At 38.4% G+C, this 14,790-nt stretch overlaps 1 protein-coding gene across 1 annotated transcript in view; it reads right to left on the reverse strand.

The window, feature by feature from the left end:
- fras1 (Fraser extracellular matrix complex subunit 1) overlaps positions 1–14,790 on the reverse strand; it is a gene marked incomplete in the record, with an annotated part of 218,544 nt that overhangs the window by 19,625 nt on the left and 184,129 nt on the right. The window contains 7 exon segments of the mRNA XM_035658439.1: positions 110–250; positions 2,496–2,620; positions 6,622–6,801; positions 8,635–8,754; positions 9,468–9,656; positions 9,848–10,111; positions 14,069–14,225. Of these exon segments, the coding sequence (XP_035514332.1) occupies positions 110–250; positions 2,496–2,620; positions 6,622–6,801; positions 8,635–8,754; positions 9,468–9,656; positions 9,848–10,111; positions 14,069–14,225 (1,176 nt within the window).

The following is a 14,790-nucleotide window of genomic DNA, read 5'->3' on the forward strand; positions in this document are numbered from 1 at the left end:
ATCACCAACTATTATTTGGTGGTCCTGCTCTTTTTCTTAACTGGTTAAAAAATAAATAAGTAATGAAAGTTGGTGAAGATTTTAGGAATCTGTGTAGTCAGTGTCCTACCTCAGTGTCTGCATCAGTGGCTTTCAGCTCAAATTCAGTGATGGTTTTTCTCACTCCTTCCTGGACCCTCATGCCAGGAACCTGGAGCAGAGGCAGGGAGTCATCCACTGGCTTGATGGTGATGTAGAATGTCTGGGCAACCTGGAGACAACATACATATAGGAAAATATAAATCAATTTTGAATGTAGATGTGCAACTTATTTTATTCACCAGGAAGCATCACATATGGGTTAAAGGCTTCTGTTAGGATTACATTCGTCACAGACTAATGAAAACCTGTATCTACAAATTTATTGATTGAGAATTTCTCTGTGGGTTCCGTCTTCCTTTATGGGTTGACTACTATCTCTTCAATATGTTTACATTTATTCAAGTGTTAAAACAATATGCTCAAATGTACCACATGTAAAGAATGAATATTATAATAAAAACAACTAAGTAACTTTGGCACCCACTTGATTTGTATATACACTGCTGAAGCTTCAGTTGAATGCATTTTTGGACAGAAGGAGAACTGTGGATTTTGTCCCCCGTCACTTACAAAGGAATCACATTTGGACAGCCAATACGGATTTGACAGACAATTACAGTGACCAATAGCTCTTTCAATACTTTTAATATACATATGGGCATGTTTGTATTATTTTGAGACAGTTTTGAAAATTATGGACCGATCCTTAAAGCCCATTGGATTATCTGGAAGAAATTACAAGTGAGAAAACTATATGATTCTTGTTATTGTATGCCCAAATGGAACAACAAATCTGTAAAACCCGGATTACTTACCCAAACAGCATAAACTGTAGTCATAACAGAAACTTTGCACTGGTATGCCATTGAGCAATCGTATCTCACCACACACTAAGTAAAATATTCTGCTTCAGTATCACTTTAAAATGCAAAAAAACTTTAATAAAAAATACATCTTATTAATATGCAATGCTTTTCTAATAGAAAACTAACAGGCCTCCCAACTGGAGAGAGGAGACTTAACAAAAGTAAAAGTACCAAACCACTTCACAAACACAAACCACTACAGCGGCCACAAAAGCCTCCACACACTGCCGTCAGCCAGGCGTGAAGGCCAAATGACCTTTTTCACATGTTTACTCAAGTCCTTGCGGTCCTCATTAGTCTGGATTAGCAAAGCAGATTTATGCATGAGGCAAACTAGGGGGGAACTCAAAGGGATGGAAAGCCACAACCTCACCACTCTAAAAGCTTGGGGTTCATTAGATGTTGTATATATATTTATATATTTATATTTTATAAAACCCTTTATGCCTTATATTACAATGTAATTACTGTCCTATCTGTCAGAAAACTAGCACTGACCCTTTTAAGAAAGGATTTTTGCAAGATAAGAGATAAAAGTCAAGGACAAAGGAGTCTGAAGGGCTTTTTTATGTGGAAGACCAACACTGCCTGTCTTTAAGTCATTATCATGAGAACTGAGAGACACAGCCATGCCAAATGGGGTTTGTCATTATGAAATGGTGCTCAAACATGAATCACGTATATGCTCGTCTGCCTCTCATACTGCAATAGAGTTGACTTATAGTAAACGTGTGGTTAATGTGATGGAGAATGTCTACATTGAGCTCTGGACACTTAACTTTACACCTGGCTATAACTTATGTAGTTCTTAAAAGACAAAAAAGCTACAAAAGCTTGTTTATTTCTGTTGTAGCCTACCAGCTGTAGCCCTGAACACGAGACTGAAGGGGAACCAACATCTAGCTGGCAGGTATAATTACACATTGCTGCTTGATGTGTGTGTGTGGTGGGGGAGGGAATCTGTTTCTAGTTGTTTAAAACAAAACAAAAAAGCCACTGTATTTAATATTTCTTTTAAAGGCATTCCCCATGGAACCTTATTGGGTCCCCTATTATCTACTATTATCACTCCTAGAGTGAGGGAAGCGAGGATCAACCATATTGCAACTGTACAAGTGCTCCCTTTGTCACAAATTAAATAATATTAGTATGCCCCACTTTGTGGAACTCATAAGTGATCTAACATGAGTCCAGGCATTGTTGACAATAAAAACTGATCTGGCAGCCAGTTTTGATTGAATCAAAGTAACTAACAGTTTCTAAGACAAATGTAAGGACACACAAGATGATTTTTTTCCCTTGTGAATTATTGAATATTTTAATTTCTTCAGATCTCAAAAAATTACTCCTACTGAAGTTGGAAGCCTCTTTCACAAGATTTCCAACCTCATTTTAAGGGGGCTCAAGTTAAGAAGGTTGGGAACCCTTGGTTATGTGATGGCTGATACCCTGTCCCTCAGTGTCAGTATCATGAAAATGTTCTTCAAGGTACCTCCTTGCTCTTTTACATTATTGAACCAAACTCAATCAGTTGACCCCCTCACTCACCTCATTTGTCCCATCCGACACAACAAAGGAAAACTGATCGGCATGCTTCTCTTCTTCACTGGTGTGGACATACTGGATGCTGCGTGATGCTAGGTCGGCCTGGGTGAATGTGCTGATTCTGGTACCTGGAGAAAGAAGAACAGTTTTTAGTCAAGTTTGAAAAATTTACTTTCTCTTTCTTTGAAAACACACACAATCAGTGATACATCCTGACTTACCTATAGGCTACACATAACATAACAAATACTGTTGTGGACAAATGCACACATAAACACAAAAAACATCATTAGGACATCCATTCTTTCCTTTTCTTTGAACCCATGCTGCTACACTCACTTAACGTTAGTGATATTTATACATTTTGTTGTTCTTCTACCAATTCTTCCTGTATTGAATTTCCGTGTCAACTATGTTCTGCCTAAGTCTTCTGTGTCTGTTGATCATTGTAAGTTTTGTTTTTTTATCTTTTATAGTATGGCATCAGGCGGTTTTACAAGCCCCCCTTGCCATTTATCTCAGAGCACACACTGTGTTCCTTTTTTTCTTTTGGGTTTTGGCTTTTATCATTTTAATGAGCAAATAAACCAAACAAAAACTAAAGAAAAAACCTATTTCAGCTCCTCTTCACTCTCTGACGCCTCCATGGATTGAAACTCAGTGGGAAACGTAATCAGGTTTGATTGCAATGATCAAACATTACTCAGTGTGGAACTAAAGGCAATAGTCCAAAAAAAGAACCAAAACATAATTTTCATCATAGTTCTATTTCTGCTGATTTGTTATGGCTGGATGCTTAAAGACACTTGCAAAACAAAGGTTTCAGAAGTTGTATGCGTTAATATATTTATGTTTACGTAAGATATATAAAGTGTGTGACACTGGCATAAATTAAATAGTTATGTATGATGAATGCAAACGAAAGAACAGATATAAGTTGAGCCAAATTGCTATCTTCTCTGATTTCAATCTCCAATCCTTTATTTTCTTATATTTCATTTTCACAGCAGACAGTTTAACAAATCAAAAATTTTACCATATAAATTGCTACATTAATACTGGGTGTAGACAGGTTTTTATGCCTAGAGACGAAAGCATGTGAATCCTACAGTTCAAAGCTAACAGCATTTTACCATTACCTGATGCTATATTTTAAATTAGGCCTGCCATTCTATGAAGGGATATTCAGAGATCTATAGATGGACTTTGATGTGAAGGTAGCAGACAGGGATGGGTGAAAAGTGTTTTTTGTGTGCAGAAAGGTGGAATTTTCCAAAATAAAACAGAACTCCCAATGAAGCGGGTCAAAAATTATACAGGGAATGCAATACCTCATTTACTATGTCACTGAGGGCCTTAAGGAAATGGAAATGTAGCTTTTCAACATCAATCCTCTTCACGTCTACTTTTGACACAGCGAAACCTGCTGAAGTGTATGGTCCTAGCTTGTGCCATCTATTCCCCCAGCTGGAAGTTTATACATCATCATAATCATTACAGGCACACAGGGATACAGAAGCAATATTCTCAGTCAGTGATGAAAATACCGGCTTATTTGCACCATGATATTAAACGGAAAGGCATTTTCCATTCTCTTCTATTTGACTTGACAGGAGCAGGAAATACCAAGCTTTCTGAATGCTGTGTGTAATGATGTAAAATTCTTCCTTATTTTCTCACATAAAGTCAAAGAAGGCTTTAAGAATTCTTTATTCAAAACTTACAAGAACAAATATTAGGAGTTTGGGGGCAGTGCAGTTTAACTTTGAAATTATTGCTGTTAATGCTAAAACCATTGGTAGTTGCACCCCTCACTTGGTAAGGCTTTACTGCTTTCTTCAAAACCAAATAGTGGCTCAACAGTCACACAGCAGCCTCACCACCTTTGATGTGTTGTCAGCATAAGCTTTTATTATGGACTGTTTTTGATGAGATCGATAATTGACTGAGGGAATGTCTGAATTTAAGGGGGCAGTGCTTTTAAAGGTCCAGTGTGTAACATTTAGGAGGATCTATTGGCAGAAATTGTACCATTTTCTGTTAGTAGTCAGCAAAATATGTTGATTTCTGTATGCTAAATGCAAAAGAGGTATACTATGAAGATAAGCATATACACTGTATTCCATTTACATTATCAGTGTGTAGTATGGCATTGGACATAACAAATGCCACAGAGCAGAGCTGGTAAGGAGTGACTCCTTGTAATGTATTTAAGCTTCTGTGGGTGGAGCCAAAAAGCTTCTTCTATCTTTGTATTTAAGTCAGCCAATATACAGACGTAGCTGGCATGATGGGTATTCTGACAATGATATATATTGCAGGACAGGACTGCCATGTCACTGACAACTAAAGTCCGACATCAGTGAATCTCATACAACCAAGGTGTTTATACTTCCTTTTGAAAACTGAAAGCAATCTTACATTACTTCTGATTGGTGGAGCTGACAACTGTGTCTTAGAGTGACATGGTAGAAGCAGGTCAACTAAAGTCTTGACAGAAATGAATGAAAAAGCTGCATCTTTTTCCTTGCATACACATCAGTGCTATGGACTCTTTTGTACTTTTGTACAAAAAGTCTGAGCTACACATTCTACCCCAAACTTGTCTCTAAAAAGAAGTTGCAGTGAACATAAGAAGAATATGGGGTGAGGTAGTGGGTTACAGTCCTTTTGACAAACGCTCCAGCTGACATGGGTGTCATAACCTTAGCCAGTTAATAAGCCTTTTGAAGACTTTGGCCTTGAAAGTGGGCATCAAAAAAGAGCATTCATCTTTCTGTGCTGTGTACCTTACTACCAAGTAGGCTGACAAGCTATCCCGCAGGTGCAGGAAGCTAGCTGTGCGTGTTAGCATGGAATGACACATTGGCCAAATGGCTAGTGGTAATTATCGGAGCTGCTCTGTGGCTCTGAGATGAACTGATGCACAAAGATCGGAAAGCGGTGTTAACATCCAGCTAATTAGCATGCTGCAACAGTGTTCAGCGATGTGGGGAATCCATTCAGCTGGGGCAGAATTGTTCAATAGCACGGAAGCGAATAATCACCCCTTTGTGGTTGGAAGATGCATCAATTTCCTTTTTTTTTGTCTTGTTTTTTTTTCATTTTGTAATGTAAGAGAAAATGTTTTATTTCCCAGTGGAAATAAAAACAATGATTTTGATGGTGCAGAGTAGGAGGATTTTAAGAGTTTTGGAATACACTAAACACACTAGAAAGTTTGTGAAGGCTGCAGTCATTCAATATCAGTTTGTGTGTGTGTGCACGTGTCAAAAGAAGCATGAAAGATAGTGTATGAGTGTATCTATATCGCAGTGGACATCAGAGAGACACTAGAGAGTAACTGGAGCAAGATCATGAATACACTTTCCTCTTTGTGTGTGTGCTGAGTTAATTATCAAAGACAATGAATAAACAGTATGTGAAATAATGGTACACAGGTCTGCAGCAAATTAGTTTGAATCATCAATGTGTGAATTAGCACATTCAAATTCACTAGCTACGTTGTATGCATCTATTTTCTAAATGCCTTATAAATAACGTTAATATGTATCTCTGCATTCTCTCACAGTGGCCTCATTGTAGAAAACAAGTACAGAAGAGTAAACACAAGAGTCCAGGGAAATTTAAGTGAATATTATATTCTAACAAGATAAACTACTAGCCTCTGATAGTTAGTTGGATATCTTAAAATTCAGCACATACTGGCCTTTAAATGCATAAAATGGGCAGCCATGAACCAAATGTCATTCATGATATATTTTTGCAAAGTCAAAAGTTAGAAACTTTTTTACATTATTGAATTCCAGCCTGAGATGCTGGAAAAAGAGAAATTCTGATGAGGCAGGTCATGTGAATAAATAAAGCCTCCACCTCTACCAAACACAGTATAGAGGCTGAAGGAGCTTGACAGTCTATTCTGCTGGTCTGCTTTATTTTGGTGCTATTCTATCCTCCTCGAAAACACCTCAAATAAATAATTATTTATTACAAAGTAATTGCTGTACGTGTGTAACATGTTAATTTGTCCCTTGTTCTCACCATAAGGCATAAATATGCTTTATCTTAGGGATCATGGAGCCCGTAAAGTTTAGTTGCAAAACCTAAAACACAAATCCGGTGTTGCTACCTGGACTGGCTGCGTGCTCCAGGTGACCCAGGCTCGTCTGTTTGGTGATGCGGTAGATGAGCTCGCTTGGTTCGCTGTCCTGGTCGCTGGCTGACAGCTGCAGGGTGGTCAGCTTCTTCATTGTGTTTTCATCCAGCACCAGGCCTTTGTTCACTACCACAGACGGAGGAAGACGATCCTCTGAAGGGGAGAAGAAGGAGGTTAGTCATAGAAGAAGAGGAGAGGAACATCATGAAAGGAAGAAGAAAAAGAAAAAGAGACCCCTACAAGCAAAAATGTGTTGTTTGTATTTCCTGAGTTTATGAAAAACTTCATCCAAAAGGAGATAAAAAAAGAATTTGGGTCAATTTCTCATCCTGGTAAAAAATGAATAAGATGGATTGAAACAATGGAGCAGAAAGAAGCTGAGACTGATTTGGAGACAGAGAGGAGAATGAGGGAAGATAAGAAGAACAGAGGGGTATATTAGGAACTGTAGAAAGAGAGAAATGATACAACTACAAGCACAAAACCGGTAAAGATTAAGTTGGGTGACGGCAAAGGAGGGAGTATGGAATATCAGGGTTTGTGAAAGAGTGATATAGGTTTGAGAGATTAGGACAAACGGATTAGGAAATATTGAGAGAAGGGCAGAGAAGTAATCAGAGGGCAGTGTTGTAGGAAGAGATATGAACAGAGGGCTTCACTGCAGTCACATCTGAGAGAGCAGAAGAGAGAAAAACGAGAGGGAATAATACAAAACAGGATCAAAAGTGAGCTGGGAAAGATATGAGAAAATCAGGATGCTGTTCAGCCGGGAGGGACAGACAATCCTTCAGTCTCCAGCAGCTTGTAATGAAGTCTGACGTTTAACTGTTGAACCACTGCAATAGTTTGGCTGAGTCCCCAAAAAGAAGTAAGTAGAAAAAATAAAGTTTTGGTGTGTTTTCAGCCATCACAGACGTCAAGAAAGTAGCGGGATAGTTTCTTGTCGACAAAGAGTTGCTAAAGTATTAGGATACAGTGGACTACATTTGTATGAACTGAATTCTACAAAACAGCCATGACACTTTATTTAAATATGTGCGTATTTAGAAGAACAACAAAAATACAACAACAAAGAATGTATTTACTTATACCAATTTTTGATTATCTCTGAAATTATGCTATTATTTTTACATGTAAAGTATCTTCATGTCTTCATGGGTAAAGTTATATAATACTATACGTTTTGGAGACAAGCCAAAACAAAAGTGGGAAGCCTACCCAAAACTGTTATGGATTTGAAGATTTTTAGACCTAAATGTGGTCAACTTAAGAAGACCCAAACAGAGAGAAGACCCAAACAGAGAGAAACCACATACACTGGCAGCAGAATGATCACCTGCTGCAAAGAAAGGGTGCCCTAAGGGTGTTGAATATAATTCAGAACCCACCCGACTGGGTTCCAGTAAAAAAGGAAACTCGTTATTATTCAGGTTTGAATAAGGGCAAGCAAACCCTGAATATAAATAAGCTCTAACCAAATGTTGGATTTCTAACTTAATGCACAATTTAAATTAGTGGTCAATTATCAAAATAGCCATGTACTATTGCTTGGCTGATCATCAGCAGTACAATATATATTTAACATATCCTCCCTTTTAGCATCAGTTGAAAGTTCCCATGCTCTTTGCCTAAAAATGCCAAATCTTGATACTTTTGAGATAGTTATTATTTAACTTTAAACTTACTTAAAGTTGAACAGCCAGTGGCGTTTTAAAGTAATAACTAACAAGCTCTCAAGTGTAAATATCAGCGCTATGTACTTGATTGATTGTACATGATTTAGGAAATGTAAGAACAATAGCTTGTACAGAGGGTGGCTCTACACAATTCATATTCAGGACATGTTCAGGGTGCAGTAGAACATCAGTAAGCATGCAGGACAAAGGGATAAATCTGTAGTAATTGCCTTCTTCTCTCCACCAAGTGAAGGAACACTTGAGCCTTTATTTTAGTGCTGCAGGTAACAGAGGATGGAAGAAACCCTACCGAGCACACTGATGAAGAAGGATTGGTCGATCAGTTTGTTGCCTTCTGGATCGACCAGGTTGAACTTGAAAGACAGGCTGCCTCCCTTCTCCCCTTTCTCATGGCTGTACTGCAGTAGGCCTGCAAGACAAGGACACTCAGTGTGAACTTAATGTTGTGTTTCAGCTGCATGCTTAAACATTACCTGCTGGGAAAATGAAAGCATTCCAACATCAGTAGGTCATTATCATATTAAACTACAGATATTAGCAAAATGATTGTAAGCAAACTAGACCATAAAAGAGGAAAATAGCTGCTTTTAGCATCTTCTACTCTGAGTGAGTATTCATATCCTTTATTTAAGTAAAAGTATCAAACCACACTGTAAAAATACTCAATTACAGCTAAAAGTCATGCATTCAGACCTTTTTTAAGTAAAAGTATGTAAGTATTATCAACAAAATGTACTCTTTGTGCAGTAAAATGGTCCCTGTCGGTGTTTTACTATTATATTGTATGTGGTGGATAATAGTTCATTTATTGATGTTAAAAAGGTTGGACACCACCTTTATGCTTTTGTACTTTTTTGACACACGACATTTCTTGTCAGAGACAGAGATTTCTACAGTGGCTAAACTGAGATCGCTGGGTAGACTACTAGGGTGAATCTTTCTTGACCATCAAGTTGTAGAATTTAAGGTTGTATATTTTTTATTTTTGTCTTGTAACCTCTACCAACAACAACAAAACTCCAACTGTTTTTTCTTGGGGATGAAGCAAATATTTACAGAAAATTTAAAAAAGCACTTTTACAAAGTTAGACACAACACAACAAAAAAAAAACAAGCTGGGACCTTTGTTGACGTCGTCCTGGGTGAAGCTCTGAACAGGACCTTTAACAGAAATCTTCTCCACACGTTCGCTCTTGCTGAGCTGTAGTTTGCCGGCTGGAGGGTCTTTGGTCAGGATGTACCTGAGCTTCAGGATGTCTGAGTCGATGTCTGTACCCTTCAGATTCTGCTCTGTGATCTTAGATGAAGATCCTGAAATGATTCAGAGCACTCAATGTCTTTATCTGATAAGTGTAAAAGGACAGTAAATGTAGCACTACATTAGCTTACTTACTTTAAGACTTTTCTCACACTTTCTAAGATTCTGCTGAAACCTTGTATTGACACGAAATGTACGTTTTTTTTTCCTTCCCTAATATGACCCTCCTTCCTCCCCCTCTCACCTGCCGGGAGCTGCAGGCCTCTGTTGACGGTCATTCGGGGTCCTTCACTCCTCCTGACATCCATGGTGAACTCCAGACGGCCCGTGTACGTGAAGATGCCATCAGTAAGGGTGAAACCCATTTCATCGGCTCCCCCGCTGACGATTTCAGGTGTGTAGACCAGCAACTGGTCCAGGACGTCCTGGTAGGTGAAGGTAGAGCCCTGTGTGAGGACCCGGCCGTTCTCCAGTGGCTGAGAGTAGAACTGCCGTCTGCGGAGTTTGCCTGAGGGAATGCAAGATTAATGAACCTCTGATTTTTTGAAGTGGGTACAGGTGTGTATATGTGTGTGTATGATAACTGTAGCGGACTAAAGCTGCACCTTGAACTGCATCCGGTTAAGTCGTTTGATTATCTCAGTCAAACGGAGGACGAGTTTTTCATGCAGTGCATGAAAGACAAGAAAAGGTCTTTGTAGAAACTAATGAGACTTTTTAGATTCCACTAAATTACACCGATCCTTAAATCAAAGCCCAGGTTTAAATGGGATTTGAGCCTAAATCCTGGAACATAATGAGTGGACACACACACAAAGACACACAGTCACATACATATACAGACTCTCTCCTTTTCCCTCTTACACATACTTAATATATATATATATATATATACAGTATGTTCTAATATATATTAGCTGTAAAGTGTTTCTGCATTCTTTTAAAGTAGAGTCCCTCCAATTTTATATTTTTGAGCCTGTTAGTGAATTGATATAAAAGAGATGGCAATACATTGCCTGTGGGCATTTTATGCCTTAGATAACGACAGTGGAGAGATAATGCATTAACCCTTGAGGCCATCATGTCACCCTCCCGATATTTGCGTTTAACTGAAACACATAAATTCAGCGTTTGTTTAAGATTTTTGATTCTAGGGCCAATACTAGAGTTCTGGTACCAATACCAAAGCAATGTTGGCACAAGCAAGAACAAAAAAAATAGAATTTCAAATATAACTAAATTTGGCAAAAAGAAAAGATGATGATGAAAGCTCGTACTGTGCTAGTTATTGTTTACCCATTGTGTCATCCTAATACAACATGGGTGTGAAATCTTGAATCACCCAGTTTATTCTTAAATTATGGATAAAAACCTATTTTGAGGTCACAATGACCTTTGACCTCTGAGTCAAAAATGTCACCAACTCAGGGTCTGACAAACTGTGAAATATGGTCACAATCCCCTCTTGTGTTCCTGAGTTATGGTGCTGAATAATGGCCAAAAGCCTTTTTCCAGGACATCATGTCACAGTTAAGCTGACCTTTGACCTTTTGGATGAAAAATTACTTCTTCGTTGTATTCCATTAAACTTCTGTCGCCAATCATTGTCTGAGTACGGTCAATTTTTGAGTTATGGCTAAAAACGTGTTTGTAATGTTATAGTGACTTTGACCCTTGTGCTAAGGTTCAATATAAAAGGTTTACCAAGATATGTGCTGCTCGTGATGTTTTAAAGTTGAAAAATGTCTTCAACCTTCTGCATTGACATTGCTTGTTACTTTTTGGCTGGCAAATATATTAATTCCAATACATTTGTAATGAGCTAAATTTCAGTTTTTTCTACATTATACGATGTGATCTAGTTTTTGTAGTTTCTACCACTATTATATTTGTTCATTTACAGTATCTAATAGTTTATGTTTGTTGTTGTGTGTGTGTGTGTGTGTGTGTGTGTGTTGCAGCATCCTGACATCTTTATTACATTAGAAAGGGTCTGTCTTTCACTCTCTGATAAATCTGTGTGTGTTTCTATGTGTGTGTGTGTAGGTGTGTGTATGAGTGTGAGATGTGAGGGCAGTGGGGAGGCAGCCTGTTAAAAAGACGAGCTGCCTGGGACTCATTGTCCTGTACGAAATCACTCCTCTCCTGCTCTCTGTCCCACCAGCCCTACATGCTGCTGGTTTTATGGCGGTGGCACACTCGGTTTCACCAGCTGCTTTATGGTGCTTTTACTGAGGAGGGGAGGGGCTGTTAAGAGGAACATCCCCAAGCAGGTGCCCAGCAGCTGGCAGGGGGCTGGACAGATTAGAGAGGTAGATGGGTTGAAAATAACACCCAGCAAATCCCAGATGGAATCCACGAGGGTCATCTGCTGAACAGGCTTTTTGAACTGGACATTAAGACAGATCAGTAATATCATACTGGTGAATTTTTTTTATAATGTTCTAGAGTTGTTTTGTGAACTGGAATTCCTCCTCATCTTCGCCAAATTATATTTATAATGAGTTGAAAGTGGGGATGTGTCTGTCGGCTCGTGAAAGCAACAAGGTCCAGTGTGCATTTAGGAGGATCTATTGGTATGTTTTCATTAGTGTATAATTACCTGAAAGTAAGAATCATTGTGGGATTGTTACTTTACAATGAGCCGTCTTTTTCTACAGAGGGAGCGGGTCCTCTACAATGAAGGCTGACATGTTTCTACAGTAGCCCAGAACGGACAAACCAAACACTGGCTCTAGATAGGGTTTTGTGTTTTTTGCGGTCACTGTAGTTTCACGCTCGGAAGGCTGAGCTGTATTGAAATTATTGCATCATGGAACTTCACTGCTAGATGCCACTAAATCTTTAATACTGGTCTTTTAAGTTTCAAGCACTTACATTTTTAAATTTGTGTTTCTCTTTTGACATTATTCCAATGTGACAAATCACTTATTATTACTGTTCACCTTTCTTTACTGAAGTCTTCACCCAGTTTCTCATTCTGTAAACGTTGCTAAAATTGGATAAGATGATATATTGCTGAGTAAAAAAAATACTTTTGTCCAGTAAGAATGATTTTTTTGTGAGGCAATTTCTTTTAGTCTACCAGGCTTTGACAGGCTGGAGAGAAAACTCAATTTAGGATGGTGAGGGGAAGTCAGGAAAACAGAGTGTTTGGAGGTCACTTGATTTGAGTGTGTGTCGTTGTTGGCGAGTGTGTGAGGAATGGCTGCAGTCAGAGTGTGGCGCTGCAGCGGACAACCGGTGTGTTTGTCTTGTTTTAAACTGTTCGGGTGTCGGAAGTGAGAGTAATGTGTTTACGAGTGTGGGTGTGTGTGTGTTCATCTCTATCACGTTCAGAACAATTTACTATCAACATGCTGGATACTCCTCAGCATTACTCTCAGCTGGGATCTTTATTAGTTTGGGGGCTGTGTGTGTGTGTGTGTTTATGTGTAGAGGGAGGATGATAGTATCTGTGTTATATACGAGAGTATTTATGTGTGTATATATGCTAAAATATAGACTGTGCATCTGTTTGCATAATTTTCAGTGTTTATCTGTAGATCTGTAAATATACATGAGAATCTGCCTTTGAAGCACCTCTGTAGCTGACATCTCCATTATATTTTAAAAGCAGTAATTATGATGCCATAATCACTGCCCAATGGTTGGTTAAAAATAAACCACATATTGTAAATACTTAATGAAAACACTTAAAATACCTAAATAAATGCATATTATTAAAACATGAGAATTAAAAGCCTTTTTTAAAGGCATTTCCATCTATCTCTCAGTAATTTCAAAGCAACATCTACGTTTTTTTATTAATTTATCTGTGTGCTGCCATTTGACTGCTATGGTTGTGAATATATTTATTCTATGCTTGAAAAAGAGACCTTGATCTTAACCAATACAGTATAGGATGTATTTACACCAATCAGCCATAACATTATGAGCACTGACAGGTGAAGTGAATAACACTGATTATCTGGTTGTCATGGTACCTGTCAGTGAGATATTAGGGAGCAAGTGAACATTTTGGTAATGGGTGGCCAAGGCTCATTGATGCATGTGGGGAGTGATGGCTGGCCCGTGTGGTCCAATCCAACAGCTACTGTAGCTCAAACTGCTGAAGAAGTTAATGTTGGTTTTGATAGAAAGGTGTCAGAACACACAGTGCATCACAGTTTGTTGTGTATGGGGCTGTGTACCACCTGGGCACATGGTGGTCATAATGTTATGGCTGATTGGTGTATATGAATTTCTTTCCTACAGTTGCAGCAGAAAACCTTCATATATGCATTTAACTTGTTACCAGATGTACTATAGTGCTGGAGTACACTAAATAATCAAATAATTATTATATAATAAAACTCTCAGTATAACAAAGGTGGGATTTATTTTCATAAGAATGTCTTATTAGCTAGGTAGATTTGATAAACTGGCAGTTCAGTTGCATGTGTGAGTGCTGTTCTCTGCTCACCGTAGGAAGGCTTCCTGATGATGGTGAAGAGGATCTCGTTCTCTGGTGTGTCCTGGTCGAGGACACTGATAGACGAGTTGGTAATGACGACTCCAGAGTTTTCCTCCACATGGATGCTGCTGACCGACACCACAGGCTCTCTGTCCTCTTTACTCTGCTGAGAAAGGAAAAGTAAACCATTTCATAAGTTAACTGCATTAATATATGTGATAGAACTACATGTTTGTTGTTCATCAGTTGGTCTAGCACAAGATATAGATCCAACCGAGTCAAGCGAGATGACAACCTGCATTTAAATTTGTATATGAAATCACTCTCTGTCCGCAAATAAACACACACTATATACTCCCACCTCTACATACCCAAACACACACACACGCTCAAAGACTGTATGCATACAGCTCACGTGCAAACACACATATTCACACACACACACACACACACACACACACACACTTAACAGCTCACTGACAGCCTCATCAATTCAACTCAAGACTTACAACAGGTATAAGTGATGGATTTTGGATGCTGAGTTTGTTTAGGCTGGAAGACAGAGCTGTTTTTATTTTGTTTTATTTTATAAGTTGACATTTATAATAAGTAAAAAATTATAAAATCATAATTTAAATTAAAGTCAATTTGAACAAAATCAAGAACCTTATTAAGTTCTTCTGAAGACCAGAAATTACAGACTGATGTCTTGATTGCTTTGACCTGCTTAA

This window comes from Morone saxatilis, unplaced genomic scaffold, assembly GCF_004916995.1.
Source record: "Morone saxatilis isolate NCDOM2014 unplaced genomic scaffold, NCSU_SB_2.0 Contig16, whole genome shotgun sequence".
Taxonomy (NCBI): domain Eukaryota; kingdom Metazoa; phylum Chordata; class Actinopteri; family Moronidae; genus Morone; species Morone saxatilis.